Below are 23,315 nucleotides of genomic sequence, written 5' to 3'. Positions count from 1 at the left end.
GATAATGGAGGAGTAGGAGAGGTGAGGCCTAGGAGAAGTCCTCCTATCAGTTTCCCAGATAGATGGAACAGGTTTGGACGGCATGGCCTGATTGGCCATGCCGTCCAAACCTGCGGATTGTGATAAATTGCAGAAGGACCTTGCGAGGCTGGAAGATTGGGTGGCCATATGGCAGATTAAATTTAATATGGACAAGGGCAAAGTGATGCATATAGGAAAAAATAACTCATGCTGTAGTTACACAATGTTATCACCCAGGAAAAAGATTTAGACATCATAGTGGATAATACATTGAAATTGTCAGCTCAGCATACTGCAACAGTCAAAAAAGAAAACAGAATGTTAGGAATTATTAGGAAGAGAATGGTGAATACAATGTAAAAAGTCACAATGTTGTGTATCACTCCATGGTGAGACTGCACACAGGGTACTGTGTGCAATTCTGGTCACTGCATCTCAAAAAAGATATAGTTGCACTAGAAAGGTACCACTACCACTACCCTCTGTCACCTATCATACAACCAGGTTATACTTCAAATTACTGCCTTGGGATCTATCCACATGCTTCCCAGCTTTTTTATACTTGTCTTTGTGGAACAATACCAGTAGACTTCATTCACAATTTAATTTCATAGTTCCTCTGTCAAATCAATCTGATTTGTTTGTTATGACTTGCCCCCTATTAAACCAATGTTGCTTCAGAACCAGTAAAATGCTGCATTCAAGAAATTCTACAAACTTTACATTTAATAGCTGTTCAGGTCATTTTATAACTACTAAGGTCAGGCTAAGAGGCCTGTAACTGCCAGTCTTCCTTTGCTTAAACGTTTGTAATAAGAGACTATATCTGCACATCTGCAGTCCTCTGGCATCGCTAGTCTTCAGCAACTATTTAAGCAAGGTCATTAGTAATGTTGCCAGCATCACTCTGCACTGTCTAACTATTCTAGGATATGTTCTATCTGATCCCACTACACTGTCCACATTCAGCTTAGTTAGTCCCATATGAACTTTCTCTTCTGTATATGGATTAGGGTTGACGTTTCTCATGTCTATGGTCTTTCACTACCCCCTCTTCTGAGAATACTATGATATTCTTGCTTTGTCCCTGTGACACACCTTTCCCCTTCTTTTATCGGTCTCACAAACTTTCCCCTGCCCCTTTCTCCTTTAGCTTATCTGTTCTAACTATACACTCCGACTTTCTCTGCTTCCCTCTTCTCTGCCTAATTCACTTACACACCCCTCCTCCTCCAATGATTCTTTGTACTTTCTAAATGTTAGCATTTTTATTGTTAAACATTTAGTTACCTCTTTTGAGAACCATGGGGATAATTTTGTTTTAACGCTATTTATGTTTTCAATAATATATACAAGAATACCTTGCATAGAAAAGGTAATCAAATACGAAAAGTGTACATAAGAAATAAAGAAAAAAGATTACAATCATTGCCATGAATAGTCCACTATGGGAAAAGATCCAAAAGAGAAAATTAAAGGAGATATATATTAAAAAAGTAAACAGAACAATAGTGATCCAAATGGCTTCCAAATGGTAGATGAAATTTAATATGCTCAGGTGCAAGGTGATGCATATAGGGAAAAAATAACCCTTGCTGTAGTTACACAATGTTAGGTTCTATCTTAGGAGTTACCACCCAGGAAAGAGATCTAGGCATCATAGTGGATAATACTTTAAAACCATCGGCTCAGTGTGCTGCAGCAGTCAAAAAAGCAAACACAATGTTAGGAATTATTAGGAAGGGAATGGTTAATAAAACGGAAAATGTCATAATGCCTCTATATCGCTCCATGGTGAGACCGCACCTTGAATACTGTGTACAATTCTGGTCGCCGCAGCTCAAAAAAGATCTACATATCAACCAAGATGCCCTCGCTTTGATATTAGGGGACTTCAACCTCCATGTCGATTCAATCCCACTCTCTACAAACTGAGAAGCATTCCTCACCTCTCTCAAGGCCATGGGCTTCACACAAATCATCAACAAGCCCACCCATAAAGCAGGGCATATTCTTGACCTCATCTTCATCAACTCCAGCTTTTCACCCTCTACCCCCCTCCCCCTCCCGGAATGCACACCAGTCCCCTGGTCTGACCACTCTCTGATTACCATCACCCTCACAAGCAAGGAAAACCCCAATGCACAACCCACTCAATCTACAGTTCACTACAGGAGATCCTGCTCCCCAGAAGTCCTCAGCGAACATCTAACAAAGGAACTCCACAACCTAGAAGTCTCTAACCCCAACTCAGCCCTCCGCTCATGGCTTAGTATTGCAGAATCAATAGCGAACAAAGTATGCCCTCTGGCAGCCAAAAAAATCAAGCAGACGCCTAATAGGAAACGACCATGGTTCTCCAATGAACTCAGAGAACTTAAACGAAACCTCAGACAAAGAGAAAACAAATGGCGTAAGACCCCGTGCCCGAGCACACTAAATGCGCACAAATCAACCTTACACATATACAGAAACGCCACTCTTCGAGCGAAAAAAGATTTCTACGCTCACAGAATACATGACCTCGTCTTTGATCCTAAGGCTCTATTCTCCTATGTATCAGAGCTCACAAAAACCTCTACCCCATCCATCCCAGACGAACAGGCACGAGCAAAGGCAAATGAACTGGCAACTTTTTTCCAGAACAAAATTTCTACCTTATTAACACTCCTGCCTTTCAATTCTACCTCCACTCGCATCTCCAGCTCCCCTCCCTCAAATTCTGGACCCTCACTGGAATCATTTGAACCCACCTCCACTCTGGAAATTGAATCCTTAATAAAGAAAATGAAACCCTCTTACCACTCACTCAACCAAATTCCAACCAAGCTTCTCCTATCGGTGCCAGACGCCATCTCCAAGTACCTAGCGGACATCATAAACTGCTCACTATCTCAAGGAATCTTCCCGGACGTCCTAAAAATTGCCACCCTCAAACCCCTTCTCAAGAAAGCAAATCTAGACCCAAGAGATCCCAACAACTTCTGCCTCATCTCCAACCTACCTTTTTTGGCAAAGATCATGGAAAAAATAGTCAACACCCAATTATCAGAATACCTGGAAGACCACAACATTCTCCACTCATCACAATATGGATTTCGCAAAGCACTAAGCACCGAAACCCTCCTCATCTCCCTCACAGATCATCTCATCATGGGTATGGACTCTGGTCACTCCTTCCTTCTAATACTCCTCGACATCTCGGCAGCATTCAACACAGTGAATCACTCCACTCTCCTTAAACGACTTTCGGACATCGGGATAACAGTTACGGCCTTCAAATGGTTAGACTCCTTTCTCACGAACAGAGGCTACAAAGTAAAGATCAAGAACAAGGAATCTCCGCTCATGAACACCACAAGAGGAGTTCAGCAGGGCTCCTCTCTGTCTCCTACACTATTCATCCTATACCTTCTTCCCCTTTGCCAGCTGCTTACGAATCTAAAACTCAAACACTATCTCTATGCAGACGATGTACAAATCCTGATCCCAATAACCGAATCCCTCACAAAAACACTGAAGTTCTGGGACAACTGTCTCCAAGATATCAACGACCTCCTCACTAACCTAAACCTTGTTCTTAACACGTCTAAGACAGAAATGCTCTTTATCTCTCTCAACCACAATGATAACCTGCATTCAATTCATACCAACACCCTGGTCAGCCAAGCAAGAGACCTCGGAGTTATAATTGATAACAAGCTAAATCTAAAAAAGTTCATTACCAACACAACCAAAGACTGCTTCTTCAAACTTCAGGTACTAAAAAGACTCAAACCGCTCCTGTACTTTCAAGACTTCAGATCGGTACTCCAGGCCATTATATTCTCCAAATTAGACTACTGTAATTCCATTCTGCTAGGCCTTCCCACCTCTTCCACCAAACCGCTTCAGATGCTACAAAACTCGGCCGCCAGAATTTTAACAAACTCCAACAGAAGAGACCACATCACACCCATCCTAAAAAACCTGCACTGGCTCCTTTAGAATTCTACACAAGTGTCTCACCATCATCCACAAAGCTATTTACAACAGAACACCCATCGATATACACTACCCACTCAAGCTACACTTCTCTTCTAGATCCATCAGAGAAGCCTACAAGGGCTCATTACACCCCCCCCCCCCCCCCCCCCCCCCAGCCAAATCCACACACCTCTCATCCACCAAAGATCGAGCCTTCTCGACAGCGGCACCAACCATCTGGAACGCCATGCCCCCTGACCTTAGACAAGAACCTTGCATACTGACATTCAGAAAGAAACTCAAGACTTGGCTATTTCTACAAGCCTTCCCTGATCTATGACCTCCCCAACTACAATAACTCGCCATGGTCCTCTAGTCGATGTACCCCAACCCTGACATGGCATTTGACCCGACATTAGTTAGATCTGAGTTTTATGACCTGATACTATTTAGTCATGAATATACGATATTATTCTAGTTTTGAGTATATGATATTATTTATATATTTGATAGTATTCAGTCCTGAGTACATATTATTATTATAGTCCTGAGTATATGACCTGATATCATTTAGTTCTGAGTTACACATGCCTCTGGCTCTTCCTCCTCCCAGTTCGAGTGCCCCTGTTTTATTGTAACTTTTCGCCTTATTGTTCATGTTGATGTTAATTTTATTGCCCCATTGTTTCTTGTAAACCGATATGATATGATTGGTATCATAAATGTCGGTATAAAAAAAAAAACACTAAATAAATAAATAAATAAATCTAGGCGAAATCGTGGATAATACACTGAAATCATTGATTCAGTGTGCTGTGGTACTCAAAAAAGCAAACAGAATGTTAGGAATTATTAGCAAGGGAATGACAAATAAAATGATGGATGTCATAATGCCTCTGTATCACTCCATGGTGAGACCGCGCCTTGAATACTGTGTGCAATTCTAATTGCCACATCTCAAAAAAGATATAGTTACACTGGAGAAAGTGCAGAGAAAGGCAACCTAAATGATAAGGGGCATGGAACAGCTCCCCTGTGAGGAAAAGCTAAAGAAGTTAGGGCTGTTCAGTTTGGAGAAGAGACCACTGAGGGAGTATATAATACAAGGTCTACAAAATCATGAAAGGACTTGAACAGGTTAATGTAAATCGGTTATTTACTCTCTCAGATAATAGAAGGACTAGGGGGCCACTCCATGAAGTTAACAAAAGCTCATTTAAAATAAATCAAAGAAAATTCTTTTTCACTGGAATTCATTACCAGATGATACAGTAGTTAGTGTAACTGGGTTTAAAAAAGGTTTGAATAAGTTCCTAGAGGAAAAATCCATAAACTGCTATTAATTAATAAGCAATAGTAGCTTGAGATCTATTTAATGTTTGGGTACTTGCCAGGTACTTATGACTTGGATTGCCGCTATTGGAAACAGGATACTGGGCTTGATGGACCCTTGGTCCAACCCACTTTGGCATATCTTATGTTTTTATGTACACGGTATATTTATACATCAGGACTAGACCCCCAACAATGCACACTAACCCTATATAAAATTGAACAATTGATGAATTGGCCATAGGATTTCTAGAATCAATAAGGCTATGAATCTCGCATGGTTCAAAGAAAATTAACTTCCCAGAGGAAAAAGAAAGAAAACATTTATAAGGAAATAGATGTAAAAATCTAGCCCCTAATAAATTAACCTCTTATTTCATAGCCAAAAAGTTCTTCCTACATTCCTATGTAGTTCTGCAGAGATCATGATATATTCAAATTTTACATCCCATAAACAAAACATTTATAGATTGAAAAATGAAGGCAAAAGACCAAGTCCCAGTCTTGTGTAAATGAAAATGTCACTAGAAAGGTGGTTCAATGGGCTTCATCTACAGTAGTGGATTCCAGCAAAGTCGAAACATCCAAATCATCTAAATGATTTTGCACACCTTCACCATCTGTAGAGTTTCTCTTTGGAAAAAGATAATAGGCGTTGCTAATTTTAGGCATAGTCTCCATTGAAATACCAAACACATCCCGCATATTTGTACTGACTAAGAACATGGGAAATCCTAGCCACCACAAGAAAATTAAAAACATGCAGATTCAAACTTTTAGAAGAATTTTATAATTCTTTAATCTGCGGTGTAATACGGTCCTATCCTGAATCATAGTGGATTGGACTGACAAGATCTTCTATGTAGAATCCTTCAAATTATTAGTCTGGTTCATATAAGCTACCAACTGTTCATTTTGAGACTGGGACTGGCCTGAAATATTATTTCTGGCGTCAGATAAGGAAATAAGCATAGACTTTACTGATGACAAAACTGTCCAAATGCTATCAAGCATAATGGGGGAGAGCTTCGGAATGCAGGACCTTACTGCCAACAGCATAAGGAGAGAACCTCTGATCTCAAGCAAGGACTGCTGGGGCTCACACACCGTGCATATTGCAGGGAACTGAATCTTCCCCAAAAGTCTGACCTTTCTGACCCAAATCTTGCTTGCTCCAAACTCCAATTACAGCAGGGCCAACTGTTTTTTATTTTGGTGTCCCTCAGCCATCTACACCTCCATTCTTGCCAGAATCCACCAGAGGTTCTCAAGAATGGTGTCGTGGCAAAGGCTGTAGTAGAAGGAGGTGTCCTGACGTTGGGGCTTAATGAGATTTCCGCGTCTGTCTCAAGCCGCTGATCTGTTTCCTCAGTATCAATGGCATCAAAGGCAATCCTCGAAAGTAAGACGTAGAGAAGAGGTCCGGGATCACTGTCTGCCGTGTTGGAGTTTGCTGCAAAGATGCAGAGGGAAAGACTCGCAGCTTGCCCTTCTGCTTCACCAAGGTTTGCAGGTAAGAGACAAGAAAAAAGATTAGAGGAGCTCCTCGCAGCACACCTATTCAGGGTATCATCTTGGATCTACGTCAAGAACCATGGGGATAATTTTCAAAAGCATGTTACAGCATACATGGGCTTTTTGGAAATCATCATGATAGCTGGAAATCTAACAGTATACTCAGAAGTGATTCCACAAGTACTATTCCACATATTACAAAGAGGCATTCCCAGGGGTGGGGTAGGGTGGTGTTGGGATTGACAAAATTATTTTAAATGTGTACTTTTAATTTTTGAAAATATGCACATAAATGTTTGCATGAGCATTTACATTTGCTCTTTAGCAAGTGGAAATGTGTGTGCCTAAGTCACACGAAGATATGCATGGTCCTCCTGATTTTCAAAGTGGACACAAGTTTGCTTTAAAAGTTCAATCTGAAGTCTGTGTGTACTTTGTGCATGCATACTTCAGCCTTAAGTGCACTGTTATAAAATTGGCCGCATGATGTTTTCTATACCTCTTGCTTTTGCTTATCTGCTTAAAATATTTATTGCCATTACAATGGCATCTCTGATTTTCCCACTATTACTCTATTCCACCCAAATCTTTTCTCTTTGATAAGGCTCCTTGAGGTACTCCCTCTTTACTAAACTGGCCATCCTGTATTCAAGGGTTTTTATATTTGTGCAACCTGATTCTAATTGCTCATTAAGAGAAGCACATCAATCGCATTATACATATAGTTGAATGTTATACAACAAAAGAAATGTTTTTTTATCAATGTATTATGTAGAAACTCTAACAAGCAAAGAAATATTAAACATAAGGACCAAAGTAATAAGAAGCTAAATAATAATCCACAATATCACAGAGAGCAATGTTCAAAGAAAGGTCTAGAATCAAACCTAAAAAGAAATTGGTAAAAAGAAAAATTAGTAGAAGAGTGATAAAGCAAAATTGCTTACCTTGTAATAGTGTTCTCCCACGTCAGCAGGAGGTAGTCCTCACATATGGGTGACGTCACCGACGGAGCCCCATCGCGGGAAAACTTCTGTCAAAGTTTCCAGAAACTTATGACCGGCACTGTCAGGCCACTGAGCATGCCATGATATTCTCTGCCACAGGGGTCTCACTCCAGTCTCGTACGTAGCAATAAGCTTTAGCAAAAAATAAAATAATAAAAGGTATGAGACCCAACTCCGCGGGGTGGTGGGTGGGTTTCGTGAGGACTACACCCTGCTGTCCTGGGATAACACCTATTACAAGGTAAGCAATTTTGCTTTATCCCAGGACAAGCAGGATGCTAGTCCTCACATATGGGTGATTAGCAAGTTAGAGGCTGAGTCATTTTATAGTGAAGCAACGGTGAAGTATTGTTGTTGAAAATGAATCAGCCGAAGATTACAGCAGGTTGGATGTAGAAGGAGTTGGGATTAAACTGGAAACAAGTTATTTAAGACAGATTGTCCATAGGCTGAATCTTGTCGTCCTTCTTTGTCCAAACAGTAATGAGCTGCAAAGGTATGAAGAGAACTCCATGTTGCTGCTTTACATATGGTCAAGGATTGGCACTGAACGATAGTGTGCTACTGAAGTTGACATTGCTCTTACTGAATGTGCCTTCACTCGCCCTTGGAGAGGAAGGCCTGCTTTTTCATAGCAAAACTGTATGCAATCTGCTAGCCAATTGGATAGAGTATGTTTACCCACTGCTTTATCCGGTTTATTTGGATCATAGGAAACAAAAAGCTGATTGGATTTCCTGTGGACTGCAGTGCAGTTTAAATAGAAAGATAGTGCACGCTTACAGTGCAAAGTATGTAAGGCTCGTTCTCCTTGGTGAGAATGAGGCCTTGGAAAGAATGTGGGTAGAACTATGGAATGGTTCAAGTGGAATTCCGTAACTACCTTGGGAAGAAATTTTGGATGTGTACGGAGAACCACTCTATCATGTAGGAACTTTGTATAGGGTGAGTATGTGACAAATGCTTGTAACTCACTAACCCTTCTAACTGAGGTAATGGCTATGAGGAAGATAGTCTTCCATGTGAGAAATTTAAGAACACAGGAATCTATGGGTTCGAAAGGAGAACGCATGAGTCTTGTTAAAACCAGATTCAGGTCCCATTCTGCGACAGGCAACCGAATTGGTGGTTTAAGTTGAGTTAAACCTCTCATAAACCTACTGACAAGAGGTTGTGAGGATACAGGTGCATCTCCCATCTTGTTATGGTAAGCTGAGATTACACTTAAATGTACTCTTACCGATGAAGTCTGGAGACCAGATTCTGAAAGATGGTATAAATAGTCTAGTAGAGAAGTAGTGGGGCAAGTGAAAGGATCAATATTCTTTTGTCTGCACCACAAAGTGAATCTCTTCCATTTGGAAGAGTAATTCTTTCGTGTTGAAGGTTTACGTGAAGCTATAAGCACTTGAGATACATTGGTTGAAAGATGGAGTGGTTGTAAAATCAAGCTTTCAACATCCATGCTGTCAGGGATAGGGTTTGAAGGTTGGGATGGCGCAACCAACCCTGATCCTGAGTTATGAGAGTGGGAGCTATTCCCAGACGAATTGGATCCCAGACTGAGAGGTCTAAAAGTGTGGGAAACCATACTTGTCGAGGCCAGTACGGGGCTATGAGTATCATTGACCCCTTGTCCTGTTGCAGCATCACTAGAGTTTTGGTTTTGAGCGGTATTGGAGGATACGCGTATAGGCCTGAGTTCCAAGGGCGAGCAAAGGCGTCCTTGGCTGGCTGGTTTTTCTGTTTGTGAAGAGAACAGAACATGTCCACTTTGTGATTCAGATGTGATGCAAAGAGGTCTATTGTTGGTTGACCCCAACGTTGAAATATCCTGGTCACTACTGAGGGATCCAGGGACCATTCTTGTGGTTGGAACTGACGACTGAGTCGATCTGCCACTACATTGTGAATGCCTGCCAGATAAGTGGCCTGGAAAAACATTGAGTGTTTCAGGGCCCAGCCCCAAATCTGTGCAGCTTCTTGACAAAGGAGATACGAGCCCATACCTCCTTGTTTGTTGATGTACCACATGGCTACTGTGTTGTCCGTTTGGATTAGAACAGTCTTGTGTGAAAGGCAGTCCTTGAACGCATGCAGTACATAACGTATAGCTCGAAGTTCCAGGAAATTGATTTGAAATGTTGCTTCGAGTCTTGTCAAAGTTCCTTGAGTTTGGAGAGTGTCAATGTGCGCTCCCCAACCCAAGGTGGATGCATCTATAGTTAACGTTATCTGTGGGACTAGTTGTTGGAAGGGTAGGCCCTTGCGCAAATTGTCCTTGTTCACCCACCAAAGTAGAGAAGAACGTAGCTGGTGGGTTACTTGAATTGGAGAATGTAGTGGTTGAATGGCTTGGATCCATTGAGATCGTAAAGTCCATTGAGTTACCCACATGGCTAGTCTTGCCATAGGAGTGACATGAACTGTGGAGGCCATGAGGCCTAGTAAGGTGAGAAACTGATGGGCTGTTGCCTGTTTCTTTGAGTGAATCGAGTTTGCCAACAGGGATAATGTTTGTGCTCGATCCTTGAGTAGAAAGGCTCTTGATAGGATAGTGGGATTTTTGATAATTGATGAGAAAACCCATGGAGTGAAGTAGGGAAATCATTCGACTGAGAGAGGTGAGAGCTCCCTCTTGAGAGTGACTTCTGATGAGCCAGTCGTCTAGATATGGAAAGACATGGACACTTTGCTTGTGCAAGTGTGCTGCTTTTACTGCCAGACATTTGGTGAATACTCTGGGAGCAGAGGCAAGGCCGAATGGCAGTACTCTGTACTGGAAATGTTGATGACCCACCATGAAGCTCAGATACTTGCGATGAGGAGGGAATATTGGAATGTGAGCATAAGTGTCTTGTAAATCCAGAGAACAAAGCCAGTCTCCTGTTTGAAGAAGTGGGAGTATGGTGCCTAGAGAAACCATCCTGAACTTTTCTTTCTTCAGAAATTTGTTGAGATTTCTGAGGTCGAGGATGGGACATAGGCCTCCGGTTTTCTTTGGAATGAGGAAATAACAGGAATAGAATCCTCTTCCCTTATGAGACCAGGGTACCGGCTCTACTGCCCTGATTTTCAGAAGGGTGGATAATTCTATTTGTAATTGAAGCATATGATTTTTGCTGAGATGAGGTTGACTTGGTGGAAATTCTTGGGGAATTGAGATGAAGTTAAGTTGATATCCTTGATATATTATTGATCGGACCCATTGGTCTGATGTTATTGATATCCAATTGTTGTAAAATTTGGATATCCGGCCTCCCACTGGTAGTCCTGGCTGAGGATTTGAGTAAAGGCTCAGTTCTCTGGGTGAAATTTCAAAAACCAGCAGCAGGTCCGGTTTGTGGAGCAGGTTGGGGCCTAGCTGCTCTCTGTTGCCATGGTTGCGGTCTTTGCTGGGTTCTGGAGGGCCTGGGTCTAGATGCAGGAGGGTAATATCTCCGTTGTCAGTAGAAAGGCCATCTGGTATCTTTCCTTGGAGGTCTACGGCTAGTATGTATGGAGGGATCCTGTGGGAGGGAGGATAGCTGTCAATGTTTCTGTGTGCTCTTTTAATTGAGACACAGCATCCTGTACCTTGGATCCGAATAAGTTGTCTCCTAGGCAGGGGAGATCCACTAACTTATCCTGCACCTCCAGCCTAATGTCTGAGGCCTTGAGCCAAGCCCACCTCCTGGCACTGATGCCTGACGCAGCTACTCTTGAAGCCGTCTCAAAGCCGTCGTAGGCAGCTCGGACTTCATGCTTTCCGGCTTCTAAACCTTTGTTTATGATGGCCTGTGCAGCCTCCTGGTATTATGTGGGGAGAGATGGAACAAACTCCTCAGTTTGTTTCCATAGATTTCTCTGGTATTGGGTCATATAGAGGTGATAGGATGAGATCCTGGAATTCAACATTGCACCTTGAAAAACCTTACGGCCCAGGGAATCCAGGAACCTATGATCTTTACCTGGGGGATTCAATGAGTGGACCCTTGTTCTTTTAGACCTTTTCTGCGCTGATTCCACGACCACTGAGTGGTGGGGAAGCTGTGGTTTCTGATATTCAGGCGTGGATTGTACAAGATAAGTACTATCTATGTGCTTATTTACTGCTGGGACAGAGCAGGGATGTTCCCAGAGACGGTGTTGCAGTTGGAGAAGATCATCATATACAGGAATTGCAACAATTTGCTTAGGAGGGTCGACAAACTGGAGTACCTCCAGAGTCTGCTGTCTGGTGTCCTGTTCTGCTTGCAATTGAAAGGGGATGGAGTCTGCCATCTCCTGAACAAAGGTGGTAAAAGTGAAATCCTCTGGAGGAGACTGCTTCCAGGCATGTGGTGGTGATGGGTCAGACATAAAGGCCTCTGAGGATGTATCCGAGGCGGTGTCAGACCAAGTGTCGTACTCCTGAGTTTGATGATGGGGTGTTGTAGTCCTAGGAGGAGGAGGAAGACCAGTAAAGGGTCTTCGAGTGGAGTGTCTTCTGGATCCTCTTCTCTAGGATCAGATGGCAAGGAGGCTAATAAATCCTGGTATCGCTTAGTAAGGATACCATGCAGCGCTGCTTCTGCAGAACCTGAAGTCTCAGGAAGATGTGGCGCTGTTGGCGGATGTTTTGGCATCGAAGATTTTAGTTTAGACTATGCCTTCTTGGCAGATACCGATGATTTTTTACTGAATTGTAGGGTCGGTGCCGTCTTGTAGATAGATATCGGCTGTGGCATCGATGAAGGCGTCGACATCGATGTTGGTAAAAAAGTGAACATCGATGTGGGAATAGTCATCGAGGACATCGATGGAATCAATGTCACTGGCATCAGGGTTTTCTCCGACATTGATAATACTCCGGGTGATGTCACCAGCATCGAAATTGTCATCAGTATTGGTACTACCGGCATCGGTGACATGAGTGTAGAAGACGTCACCAGTATTGGTGCGCTCGCCTGCATCGGCGTGATCGCCGGAACTTGCGTCTTCATGGCTTCCATCACTGCTTGTTTGATAAGTGTGGTTAAGTCTTGCGTAGTAGGTGGAAGGATCGGCACCGAGGAAGGCGTCGATATCGGTGACTGCGAAGGTGGTACCGGAGTAGACGCGGTTGGGAGTGGTAGATCCGTATCTTTATGCCACTTAGCGCTCTGTTCCCCCAGGGGGGAAAGCAACGGTGACGCCGAGGCTCGACGATGTCGATGTTTGTGTTTAGGCCGTGGTTCGGTGACTGACCTTGTCGATGACATCGACGGGGCTGGCAATGCCGCATCTCTGGATCCTTCCAGTCGACGTTTTTTAAGGAGGAGTTTCTTTGTAACTCCTGTTGGAGACGATTTGGTTGAAGTGGAAGGCGAAGTTTTCTACCCTTCAGAGTCATCTCCTGACATTGTTAACATGAGGAGATATTGTGTTTCTCGCCTAAACAGACTAAACATTCTAGATGTGGGTCTGTGACTGACATGGTTCGATTACAAACCGGGTATTTTTTGAATCCCGAAGCCATGTCAGTATCGACAGCCGTCGATGAAAAACATCTGTGAGAAAAATTTTGTTTTTACAACGTAAAAACGCTATCAATTTGTCACCGTCCGGTGACAAAAGGGAGAGTGAGATCCCAATTGGGTTGAGAAATGAAAAAATAATTGACTTTTCAGTCAGAATTGTGAGTAAACTCACAGGGCTCCTATCTCCGCGATACCTACAGCAGCGCAGAAAAACGAAGACCGGAGAGAGACCCCTGTGGCAGAGAATATCATGGCATGCTGGGCATGCTCAGTGGCCTCACAGTGCCGGTCAAAAGTTTCTGGAAACTTTGACAGAAGTTTTCCCGCGATGGGGCTCCGTAGGTGATGTCACCCATATGTGAGGACTAGCATCCTGCTTGTCCTGGGATAAACCAAAATCAAAAAGAAAACCTTTTGCTCTGTCTCACTTTTTTAGCATCTAGGAAAATGTAACTAAGGGATCAAAAGCACATAGTTAACATTATTAATGTTAAACAAACATTTAGAGGGAAGTTAATAAAAATAATAATAATAATAACTTGCACCTAACAGGGCAGACTCCTGCTGCATAACAATACATTTCTTCCTCCATTTCTACGCTTGGCCACAAATAATTTCTGATGATTATAAAAGTCACAGTCTTGAAGAAAGTGTGGCTCCTGTGGATTCCTCATCAGTGGAATTCTCTAATAGTCCTGTCAAACCCAGGCTATCTGCTGTTAAATTATCCACCCTGGTACCTTCTCCCTAGAGTCTGATCTTTTACTGGGAGCAGGAAGTATATTTTAATAACTGGTGGAGTAGCCTCCCCTGCTATACCCAGGATCTCCTGCAGATACCTCTTTAAAAGTTCCAAGGAAGAAGTTAAAGAGACCTTAGGGAAATTCAGAACTCTAAGATTGAGTTGCCTTCCTGAGTTCATATTGACCACCAATCTATCCTGTACCAGAGTCACTGGTCATCGACTAAAGATGACACTTAATGGCAGGACCCATGATTGCAGGGTTCCTGAAGGAGCCCTGGTGCATGGCTCCCAGCCCAGGACTGCCACTACAATAACTAGACAAATATAATTTGAGAAGGCAGATATAACAGAGGAAAAAAAAATCCTCTGAAATTGTGAATGAAGGCTCATGGTACTAAATCCCAGCCCTGGTTCTAATGTAGCTGGAAATACATAAAAATCAGGAGAAAACTGCCTGGTCAAAAAAAGAAAAATAGAAAACTTGTACTACTACATTGTATAATGCCTACAAACTTATACATCTTTCTAAAGGATTTCTCAATTTTTCTTCAAATGCCTTACTAATAATCTATATAAAGCTCTTAGTATCAAAACATTGAAAGATTGGCTATTCATAATAAGAAATACTTCATTCAAATAATCAGCTCCAGGAAAAATAAAGTCTAAATGAAACTAGCAATCACCATGACTCTCAGGTTATTTCTGTACAGGACAAAAAAACCTGCCATCAATCACTGCATGCTCTGCAACTGGGCAGAATACAGGCTGTCTTTTCATTTTTTAATTTCTTTCTCTGGAGACACAGGTGTTGAACAGTACCCTAGGAAGACTAGCCAGACCTTGTTTTTAATCATGCTGACAGATGAATGACGGTCTTTGTAACCTCACCCTGGAGAGTGGGTAGGCTTCATTTAACTGAACTGCCCCCTCCCACCCACCACAAACGTTTTCTTGCACATGTTCAATATCTGTCTAGAACTAAGCGTCTTTATTATCGTTGTGCATGAAAAACTGAAAGGCATCCCTTGGCATCCTAGAAGAGTTACTAACACCAATGTTTGCCTGATGTTATGAGATTATTGGGAACCTTCTTCTCAAATTTACATTTGGTTAATTAAATAAAATATTACAGGTACACTAGAAACTGAGTTTAGATACAGGAAGAATATAAGCTATTTGAGATACTCTCCCTAGTCATGAAAAGTTTTCAGTGAGCAACCCGATTAATGTCCAATAGTAAAGTCAACAAGGAAAACATTTTTTAAAGTAACAAAATATTCTCAGCTTTTTTAAGATCTACCAGAAAAAATATATTGTGTGTGTGTCATTAAAATGCTAATTATGTTGTGACTGTTGTAATGTAAATATTATGGTAATGTGCTCATGCAGTTGGAAATTTCTCCTGGAGGGTTAAGCTTTGGAGTCTTCTCTCCAGTTGGAGTAGGGCACTGTGCATCCAGCCTTGTGACAAAACTGCACATTGCTTTATATTAACTTATTTTATTGATGCATTTATTTCTTGATATTTTGATTAAAATTTACCACATTTTCTCTCTTTGATCTCTGGGCACCCCTAACTTTCCTGTAAAACTGTCATTCGTACCCTTTAGTACATAGACCAGTTAATGCTTTATTTTACATATTGTTTGAGTAACTTTTTCTATTATTGTGAGGGTCAGCATTCAATTTTATTCCCAACACAATTACAAGGTGTTTATCTATCTGCTGTTTCCTTTAAAATTACATTAACATTTAGTAGATCTGAGGCAAGTACTAATTTATGAGGCCTCTTTTCAGTTTTTGTTTTTTTTTTCAATTATGTTTATTATATTCGGACATATAAACAAAATAAACATTGTAACATGAAACCGTTGATAAAATTTAACAGTATATGAACAAAGTCAACATATATGTATAAGGAAGGTATGAAGGAATCCATATACTAGAGAAAATAGACCTAGAAGAGGCCGACGAGGTGGGCCCCGTCTCCTAGGCACATGGTAAGGCCTAGAGAATATATACCTTACAATACTGTCTAATAAAACATAAATCTTTCTCTTCCGTTTACTAAAGCATGAAGAAAATACACATGCAAACACATACGTATGTGGCCTTATTGTTAACGTGATGGATCCCTTAGCCTGTTATGTCCAAATACATAAAAGTTTTTCTTAGCGTCCCCAAATCCCTTACTCTCCCCTCCCAACCCATCCCCCCCTCCCTGGGGTACTGTACGGTTTTTGGTATGGTACTGAAAAAAGGTAAGAATGACAGCTGAATCAAACAGCCTACATGGTGCTGTGTGTGGAAACAGTAAGTAGAAAAAGTGGCAAACATTTAATTTCCATTTCCATGGAGCTCCGACCCAGAAACAGTACACTTCCAGGATACACACTGCTGACACTGAGGGCAATCTGAGTTCTGGCCTGCGACCTGGAATTTGCTTTCTCATAAACACTCTCTATAGAAGGTCTAGGTTGGAGAAATGTTAAGAAAGGAGCCCACACTTGTTCAACTTCCACCTTAGTGGAAGATTGTTGGCGATGTAACTAGAGTTCATGGGTGCACAGCCGAAGCATGTGTTTAAACCAATAATCCCACACCGGGCCTTTGGGTTCCATCCAGCAGGCTAAAATCACCTTCTTGCCCATCACCGCGGCTTTTACCAAGAATACTCTTAGCCATTTATACTTTGGACCCTTTGCCAGGCCTTCTGGCCTTACCACAAACAGCCACAAGTGCAGTTCCAGCGGTATGGGTCCCTGCCAAATGGACGTGCAAAAGCCTTGTATGTCAGACCAAAAGGCTTGTATGACAGGGCAGTCCCAAAATACATGAAAATAGGTCCCCGGCGATAGCCCACATTTTCTACATAATGGAGAGCCACAGGAATTTATACTGAGACTCTCTCAAGTCCTCCGTGACAGTGATAGAGGAGATTTGGGAGAAACATTTGAGAAAATCTTCATAAGATAAAGAGAAAGTAGGCCATTTTTCCCATCTATTATATAGTCTTTTCATATTGATATCTGAAGACCCCGCACCCAGTTCTTTGTAAAAAACTGAGATACTTGGCCGTTTGGTAACCTTGCCTGTCAGAGTATTTCGCAACGCCTCATTAATGGAGACTGTCTTCCAGTTACTGCTATGTGACTGCATAAAATGTCTGACTTGTAAATAGGCAAAATTATCGGAGTTTGGGATTCGGAACTGCTGTTGGAGCTCAGGAAAACCATACAACTGATCCCAAAAGGCTATTCCCACAGTTTCTATTGAACCCTTATATCCTTGTATCCTTATATCCTTATATCCGATTTCGGAGCGGCCTCGGAGGGAACTTTCCTTCGGCCTCCCCCCACCTTCCCCTCCCTTCCCCTACCTAACCCACCCCCCCAGCCCTATCTAAACCCCCCCCCTACCTTTGTCAGCAAAGTTACGCCTGCTGAAAGCAGGCGTAACTTTGCGCGCGCCGGCCGGCAGCCCCACTCCGTGTTCCGGTCCCGAGGGCTGGTCCGGAGGCCTCGACCACGCCCCCAGGCCAGCGCCACACCCCCGGGCCCACCCCCGAAACGCCGCAGCACGCCCCTGAAACGCCGCGTCGTTTCGGGAACGCCCCCGACACGCCCCCTCCCCACCCCTTTTCCAAAGCCCCGGGACTTACGCGCATCCCAGGGCTTTACGCGCTCCGGCGGCCTATGCAAAATAGGCTCGCCAGCGCGCGAAGGCCCTGCGCACGTAAATCCGGAAGGCCTGTGCACGTAAATCCGGAAGGATTTACGTGCACAGGCCTTTCAAAATCCGCCCCATATGGTTTTTCCCATAGAGACAAAATGGGAAAAAGGCCTTAATGAATCTAGCGCTTAGTTGGAGAAATAGCAATTTCAGCCTTATCTGGTTAAGTAAACTGGACAAGTTAGACGTGACCCACAGCAGGCCTAAAAGTTAACTGGGCAAGCTTATCCGGCTAACTGTAATATTTACCTGGGTATATATTCGACAGCATTGCCATCCCACTGAATATCCTTTATAAATTAATCAGACAAGTCTTATCTGGCTCACTTCCATAGCCGGCTAGATCTAAATATCTACCCCACTATATTTTTGGTCTGATGTATGAATTCTTCACAAATTCCACATAGTTTTATAGTGGCCTGAAAAGTGTGCATTTGGTAATCTGCCTATACTAAGAAATAGTCTGTGGTTAGAGATATTCCTAGGCAGTATGAGAGACTGCACACCTTTATACAACTTAAAATAGACTTAGAAAACAATTTTATAAAAAAATTATTGTAAAAGAAAATGTTCACTACATAATTTAAATAAAAGTTAAAACATGTCCCAAGTTTTATATTGCAAACTAAGAAAAGGGAGAAAAAGCAGAAGAGCAGCTAATAGCATCATAATCCAGACTACTGATAAGTGAGGGAAGTATGAATAGACAAAATGATCTGATAACAGTTAAGTTCATAGATAGTTGTAGTGTGCCATGAAGCCATTGTCTCTGTTCAGACCTAGGGTGATGGTATTAAGTTTTTTGATGAGCTGGCAGTAGTCTGGACTATAATGCTATTATCATTTTGTTTCTGCTCCCTGCCTGCCTATTCAATGTCTTCTCTTTGTTCTGTATCTCCCCCCATCCCCACATATTTTATCCACCTCTGTACTTCACTTCATGCATCTGATAAGGGTGGAATCTGTCCTCAAAAGATCAGGCCTCAGTAAATTGGTTAGTCTATAAAGGTGCCACCTCGCCTCCTGTCAATATGGCAATAGTTTGTCAGTTACAACATAATTGGATTTACATACATCCTGTTTTACCTTATATAAATTAATAATATTTTATAAAGCTTGTAATGGTACATAATCCCATCTTAGAATGAGCTCAATCCTGAGCTCAGAAAGGGTTAAAACAGGCATCTGAGAAGAGCAATGCAAATCAAGCTACAGGAAGAAGCATAATGGAGAGGGAATATGAACTCTGCCAGACATGTAATCTGACAGGGTCAAAGGGGAAGAAGATGGGTGAGAACTCCCTATCACATGCAAAGTGCTGGAGAATATCTCCAATCAAGAGGATAAAAAAAAAAAGGGTGGGGAGGCAGACCAGGTTTTCATCTTGGCAGGCTGCAGTCCTGCAGACTGAAAGACCATGGATAATTCACCACTGAACTAACATTTTGGGGTTTTGGTTAAACCTGTTTTGTGGGAAGTTGGTTAACAAATGTATACATCTGTAAAACCTAGTGGTTTTGTACTTTTTTATGCAATTTGCACATTTTTGTTTTAATTTTAAAACTGCCCAATGATCCTCTTGATTTATGGAACATCCCAACAGACTCCTAAAGTGGCAAAAAGGAAAAGTAAATACCAATGAAAAATCAGAAAACCTTAAAAAGTGATGCATGTATTTGGATAGAAAATGTAGATGTAGAGAGTTATTGCTCAGATTCAAACGACTTACAAAAATTATTTTCACCTGATTAATATCATTGATTTATAGCAATGCTTATGCTCTGTAAAGTGTACACTGTATCAAACACCAAACGAACTGAGAAAATGTTTTAATGTTTTGGCTACAAGAAAAAACATTACGATAGTATTTGTGATATGAATGTTGACGTTTTTACCTGTCTAGATCATTCTTCTCCCTTTCATAGTTTGCAAGGATTCTCAGGGCCTGAACTTCTTGACTGAGGAAGCAAGGAGGCAATAATCCATGAATGCCCAATTGCAGTCTCTCCTCCAACGTAAAAGCCATACCCTGGGTAAAAAGATGCATACTTAAATTTTGCAACAACTAAAAAGTGGAAGAACAAATATCATCATGTTCACTAATACAGATGTAAATATCTTCATTGCTGCAATGAGGAATATCACCAAGAGAACAAAAGCTGATTTTGTGGGTTTTTTCCTACAAGCATTCACTATATAATTTAAACATGCAGAGTAAAATTACAGTATGTGAAAGGAAGTCCATGCATATGTTAATTACCACCAAAGATACAGACAACATGAAAAGGAAATTGGAATCTGAATCATTCTAAATATGTACAAATCCCTTGATCAAGCAACTATTATACTAATACCAAGAAAGCTCTTCAAGTATCTGTTATCCTGAAGAAAATGAAATTATTATTTTCAGGAGAAAACAAAGCACAATTATCTACACCTCACTAACTTCCTGTAAATCAATAAATTAGAGATGAAGAAATATTATTGGGTAGTCTTGTGCTTGCAATCCCAGGTGTCCCCAAATTCTCTGAATTGCAAAGGTGTAGACAGTCCAAGCTGGTAAGAACTCATGTTTAGAAAATATGTAGGGACCTTCATTTAGTTTTTAGGGTTTTTTTTTTAATTTCCTGGAAATGTATCAGGATTTATTATGACAAGAACAAAAACAAGAGAAAATCAGTGGAAAAATGACTCATTTTTTCAGTAAATAGAGTTAATTTTGGTAGACAGAAGCCAAGACAATAAAAGAATGTTAAGCAATTTGGTGAGGCAGGAAGTGATTCTGTAACTAAGACCTGCCCTTTAGGTAATGCTTTATCTTCTCGTACAGAGGATGTCTCTCCAGGGGTCCATGACCAGAAAGGAAGGGTTAGGACAGCCATTGTAGTGGGTAATTCGATCACTAGGAAAGTAGATAACTGGGTAGCTAGTGGGCGTGAGGATCGTTTTGTAACTAACTTGTCTGATGTAATGGTAAAGGACCTCATGTGCCACCTACTGTATTTTTCACTCCATAAGATGCACCTAGGATTCAGAGCAGGAAAATTTAAAAAAAAAAAAAAAAATGGTGTGCTAAACCGGCTCTGTTCCCGGGTGTCTGTGCGTCTTATGGAGCACATTAGGGTAGGGCATAAAATGTTTTTTGTCCCCATTCCCCATCCCAACCCTTTAAATTTAATTAACTACAACCCCCCAACTCTCCTGACCCCCCAAGACTTGCCAAAAGTCCCTGGTGGTAAAGCGGGGGTCCGGAGCAATCTCCTGCACTTGGGCCGTCGGCTGCCAGTAATCAAAATGGCGCCGATAGCCTTTGCCCTTACTATGTCACAGGGGCTACATTTTGGTATTGCTGGTTTTATTCAATTTTTGAACTTTCATTAGTACCTGATTTTTTTCCCTTTATTTGTTTATAGTGCCCCGAACATGTAGAAGCAGAGCTGCAGACCATTCCCCCTCACAAAAAAGTTATTTTGAAATATGGTCCCGTGTCAGGGATTGGGTCACATTTATGATATCATTGGTGAGATATATTTTAGGAATGCCATTTTCAGCTCTAGATAAGCAGTTTTCAATGCTATATGTATAAAAAGAATAAACTGCTACATGAGTTACGTATTTGTGGACCTATGATTATATAGTAGTAGTAGTAGTATATAAAGCTTTTATCATGGACTAAAATTATTTGATCTGTGTGGCTTAGTATGATGGTTCTTGGATTACTTGGTGGTATGCATCTGAATGTTTATAAATAATTTTAAGGTGGATTTTGCATGTTTGGATTCTTTGGAATTGATCCCCCTTTTTTGGGGACTTTGTTGAACATATGTCTGTGAGATGCCAGTGTTGCATTGAGAGAGGATTATTTGGTTTTGGACTTTTTATTTTGGGGGAGGGTTGTTTTTGAGAGAGAAACCAAGAAGAAAGATCAAGAGAAGAGACCCAGAGGGAGACCCCCAAGTGAGAGAGGGTGAAACCATGAGAGAGAGAGAGCCCTGCATATGTCCAGAAGTACTACATAAATTATAAGGAGGAAGAGGCAGGAAGGAGATTCAGAGATGGAGAGGAAAAAGAAGAAAATAAGTTTGCCTATGCTATCTTTTGACCCTATTTATTATTGTGTCCACAAATTTCTACTGTCAAAGGGACTCTATCCCACGCACAATTTTTTCCTCAAATGAACTCAGAAAATGCTTCTGTGATTTCAAGTTTGGTTCTCTGTTGGTATAAACAATTATTCAGTTTCATTCCACTGATGGAAGACAGAGTATACTTTCTTCTGGGTAATATTCAATTTACTCATGGAAAAAGTTATGGTCCTACTCTAGCAGAGATAAGCCAAAGCAGCAAATGTTTTTAACAGTAGTCAGATTATTAAACAGTCAGTCAGCCTGAAGAAAAAACATGCAAAACTGATGAAAAGAAAGAAACACAAAAATACAATAGTTGTTTTCATAAAACTTATACCAGACATGGATAAAAGTACAACAGTTTTCATTGCAAAAACAAATCTTCTCATCACCAAAGCAAATACTTTCTTTTGTAAACACCACACTGAACATAAGAACTTAAGAATTGCCATACTGGGACAGGCCAAGGTCCATCAAGTCCATTATCCTGTTTCCAACAGTGGCCAATCTAAGTCACAAGTACCTGGCAAGTACCCAAAAATTAAATAAATCTCAAGCTACTATTACCAGTTTCTGTGTCTCACACACCAATCATCTCCCCAGTCTCTCTCACTCACACACACACGCATACCAGTCATCTCCCTGATCAATCAATCTCAATCACACAATGCTCTCTCTCTCTCTTACTCACACAGGCTTTCAATCACATACATGCTCTATCTTACTTACAAACAGGCTCAATCACACACATGCCCCCTCTCTCTCTCACAGCCAGTCAAAAACATGCTCCATCTCTCTCACACATACAAGCACCCTCCTTGTTTCACATATACACCATGCAGACACAGAAGCACCCTCCCTGTCTCACATACATGAAGCATCGTCCCTGTCTCACATACACACACACACACACACACAGAAGCACACTCCCTGCTCACATACACACCACACACATACAGAAGCACCCTCCCTGCCTCACATACATATCACATACATACAGAAGCACCCTTCCGATCTCAAATACACACACACACACAAAGGCCCCCAGCTGAACAACTCATATTCGGCCCCACTGGCCTGGTCTCTGGCGGTGGCTAGCAGTGCTGGTCTTCATTTCTTCGGCCCCGCTGGCCTGGTCTCAGGCGGCAGCAGGGCTACGATCCTCGGCCCCAATGGCCTGATCTCTGGCGGCGGCTAGCAGCGCTGGTCTTTGTTTCTTCGGCCCCGCCAGCCTAGTCTCCGGGAGCATCCAGCAGCGTCTGTCTTCGAGTCTTCAGCCCCGCCAGCAGCACTAGTCTTCGTTTCTGCTGGCCTGGTCTCCAGCTGTAGCATGTGACACACCTGCCGTTGCGTGGCGACACACTGGTGTGCCGCAACACACCGGTTGAGA

General features: G+C 41.9%; 1 protein-coding gene across 5 annotated transcripts in view; it reads right to left on the bottom strand.

The window, feature by feature from the left end:
* Window positions 1–23,315, bottom strand: part of ME1 (malic enzyme 1) — an 869,023-nt gene that overhangs the window by 584,069 nt on the left and 261,639 nt on the right. For all 5 annotated transcript variants that reach the window (XM_029595519.1, XM_029595520.1, XM_029595518.1 and 2 more), the window contains one exon: window positions 19,694–19,827. In XM_029595519.1, the coding sequence (XP_029451379.1) occupies window positions 19,694–19,827 (134 nt within the window). The remainder of the gene's footprint in view (window positions 1–19,693; window positions 19,828–23,315) is intronic.

Source organism: Rhinatrema bivittatum, chromosome 3, assembly GCF_901001135.1.
Source record: "Rhinatrema bivittatum chromosome 3, aRhiBiv1.1, whole genome shotgun sequence".
NCBI lineage: Eukaryota > Metazoa > Chordata > Amphibia > Gymnophiona > Rhinatrematidae > Rhinatrema > Rhinatrema bivittatum.
The sequence above is the reverse complement of the archived record's forward strand: the minus strand, read 5'-3'. Positions and strand labels throughout refer to the sequence as shown.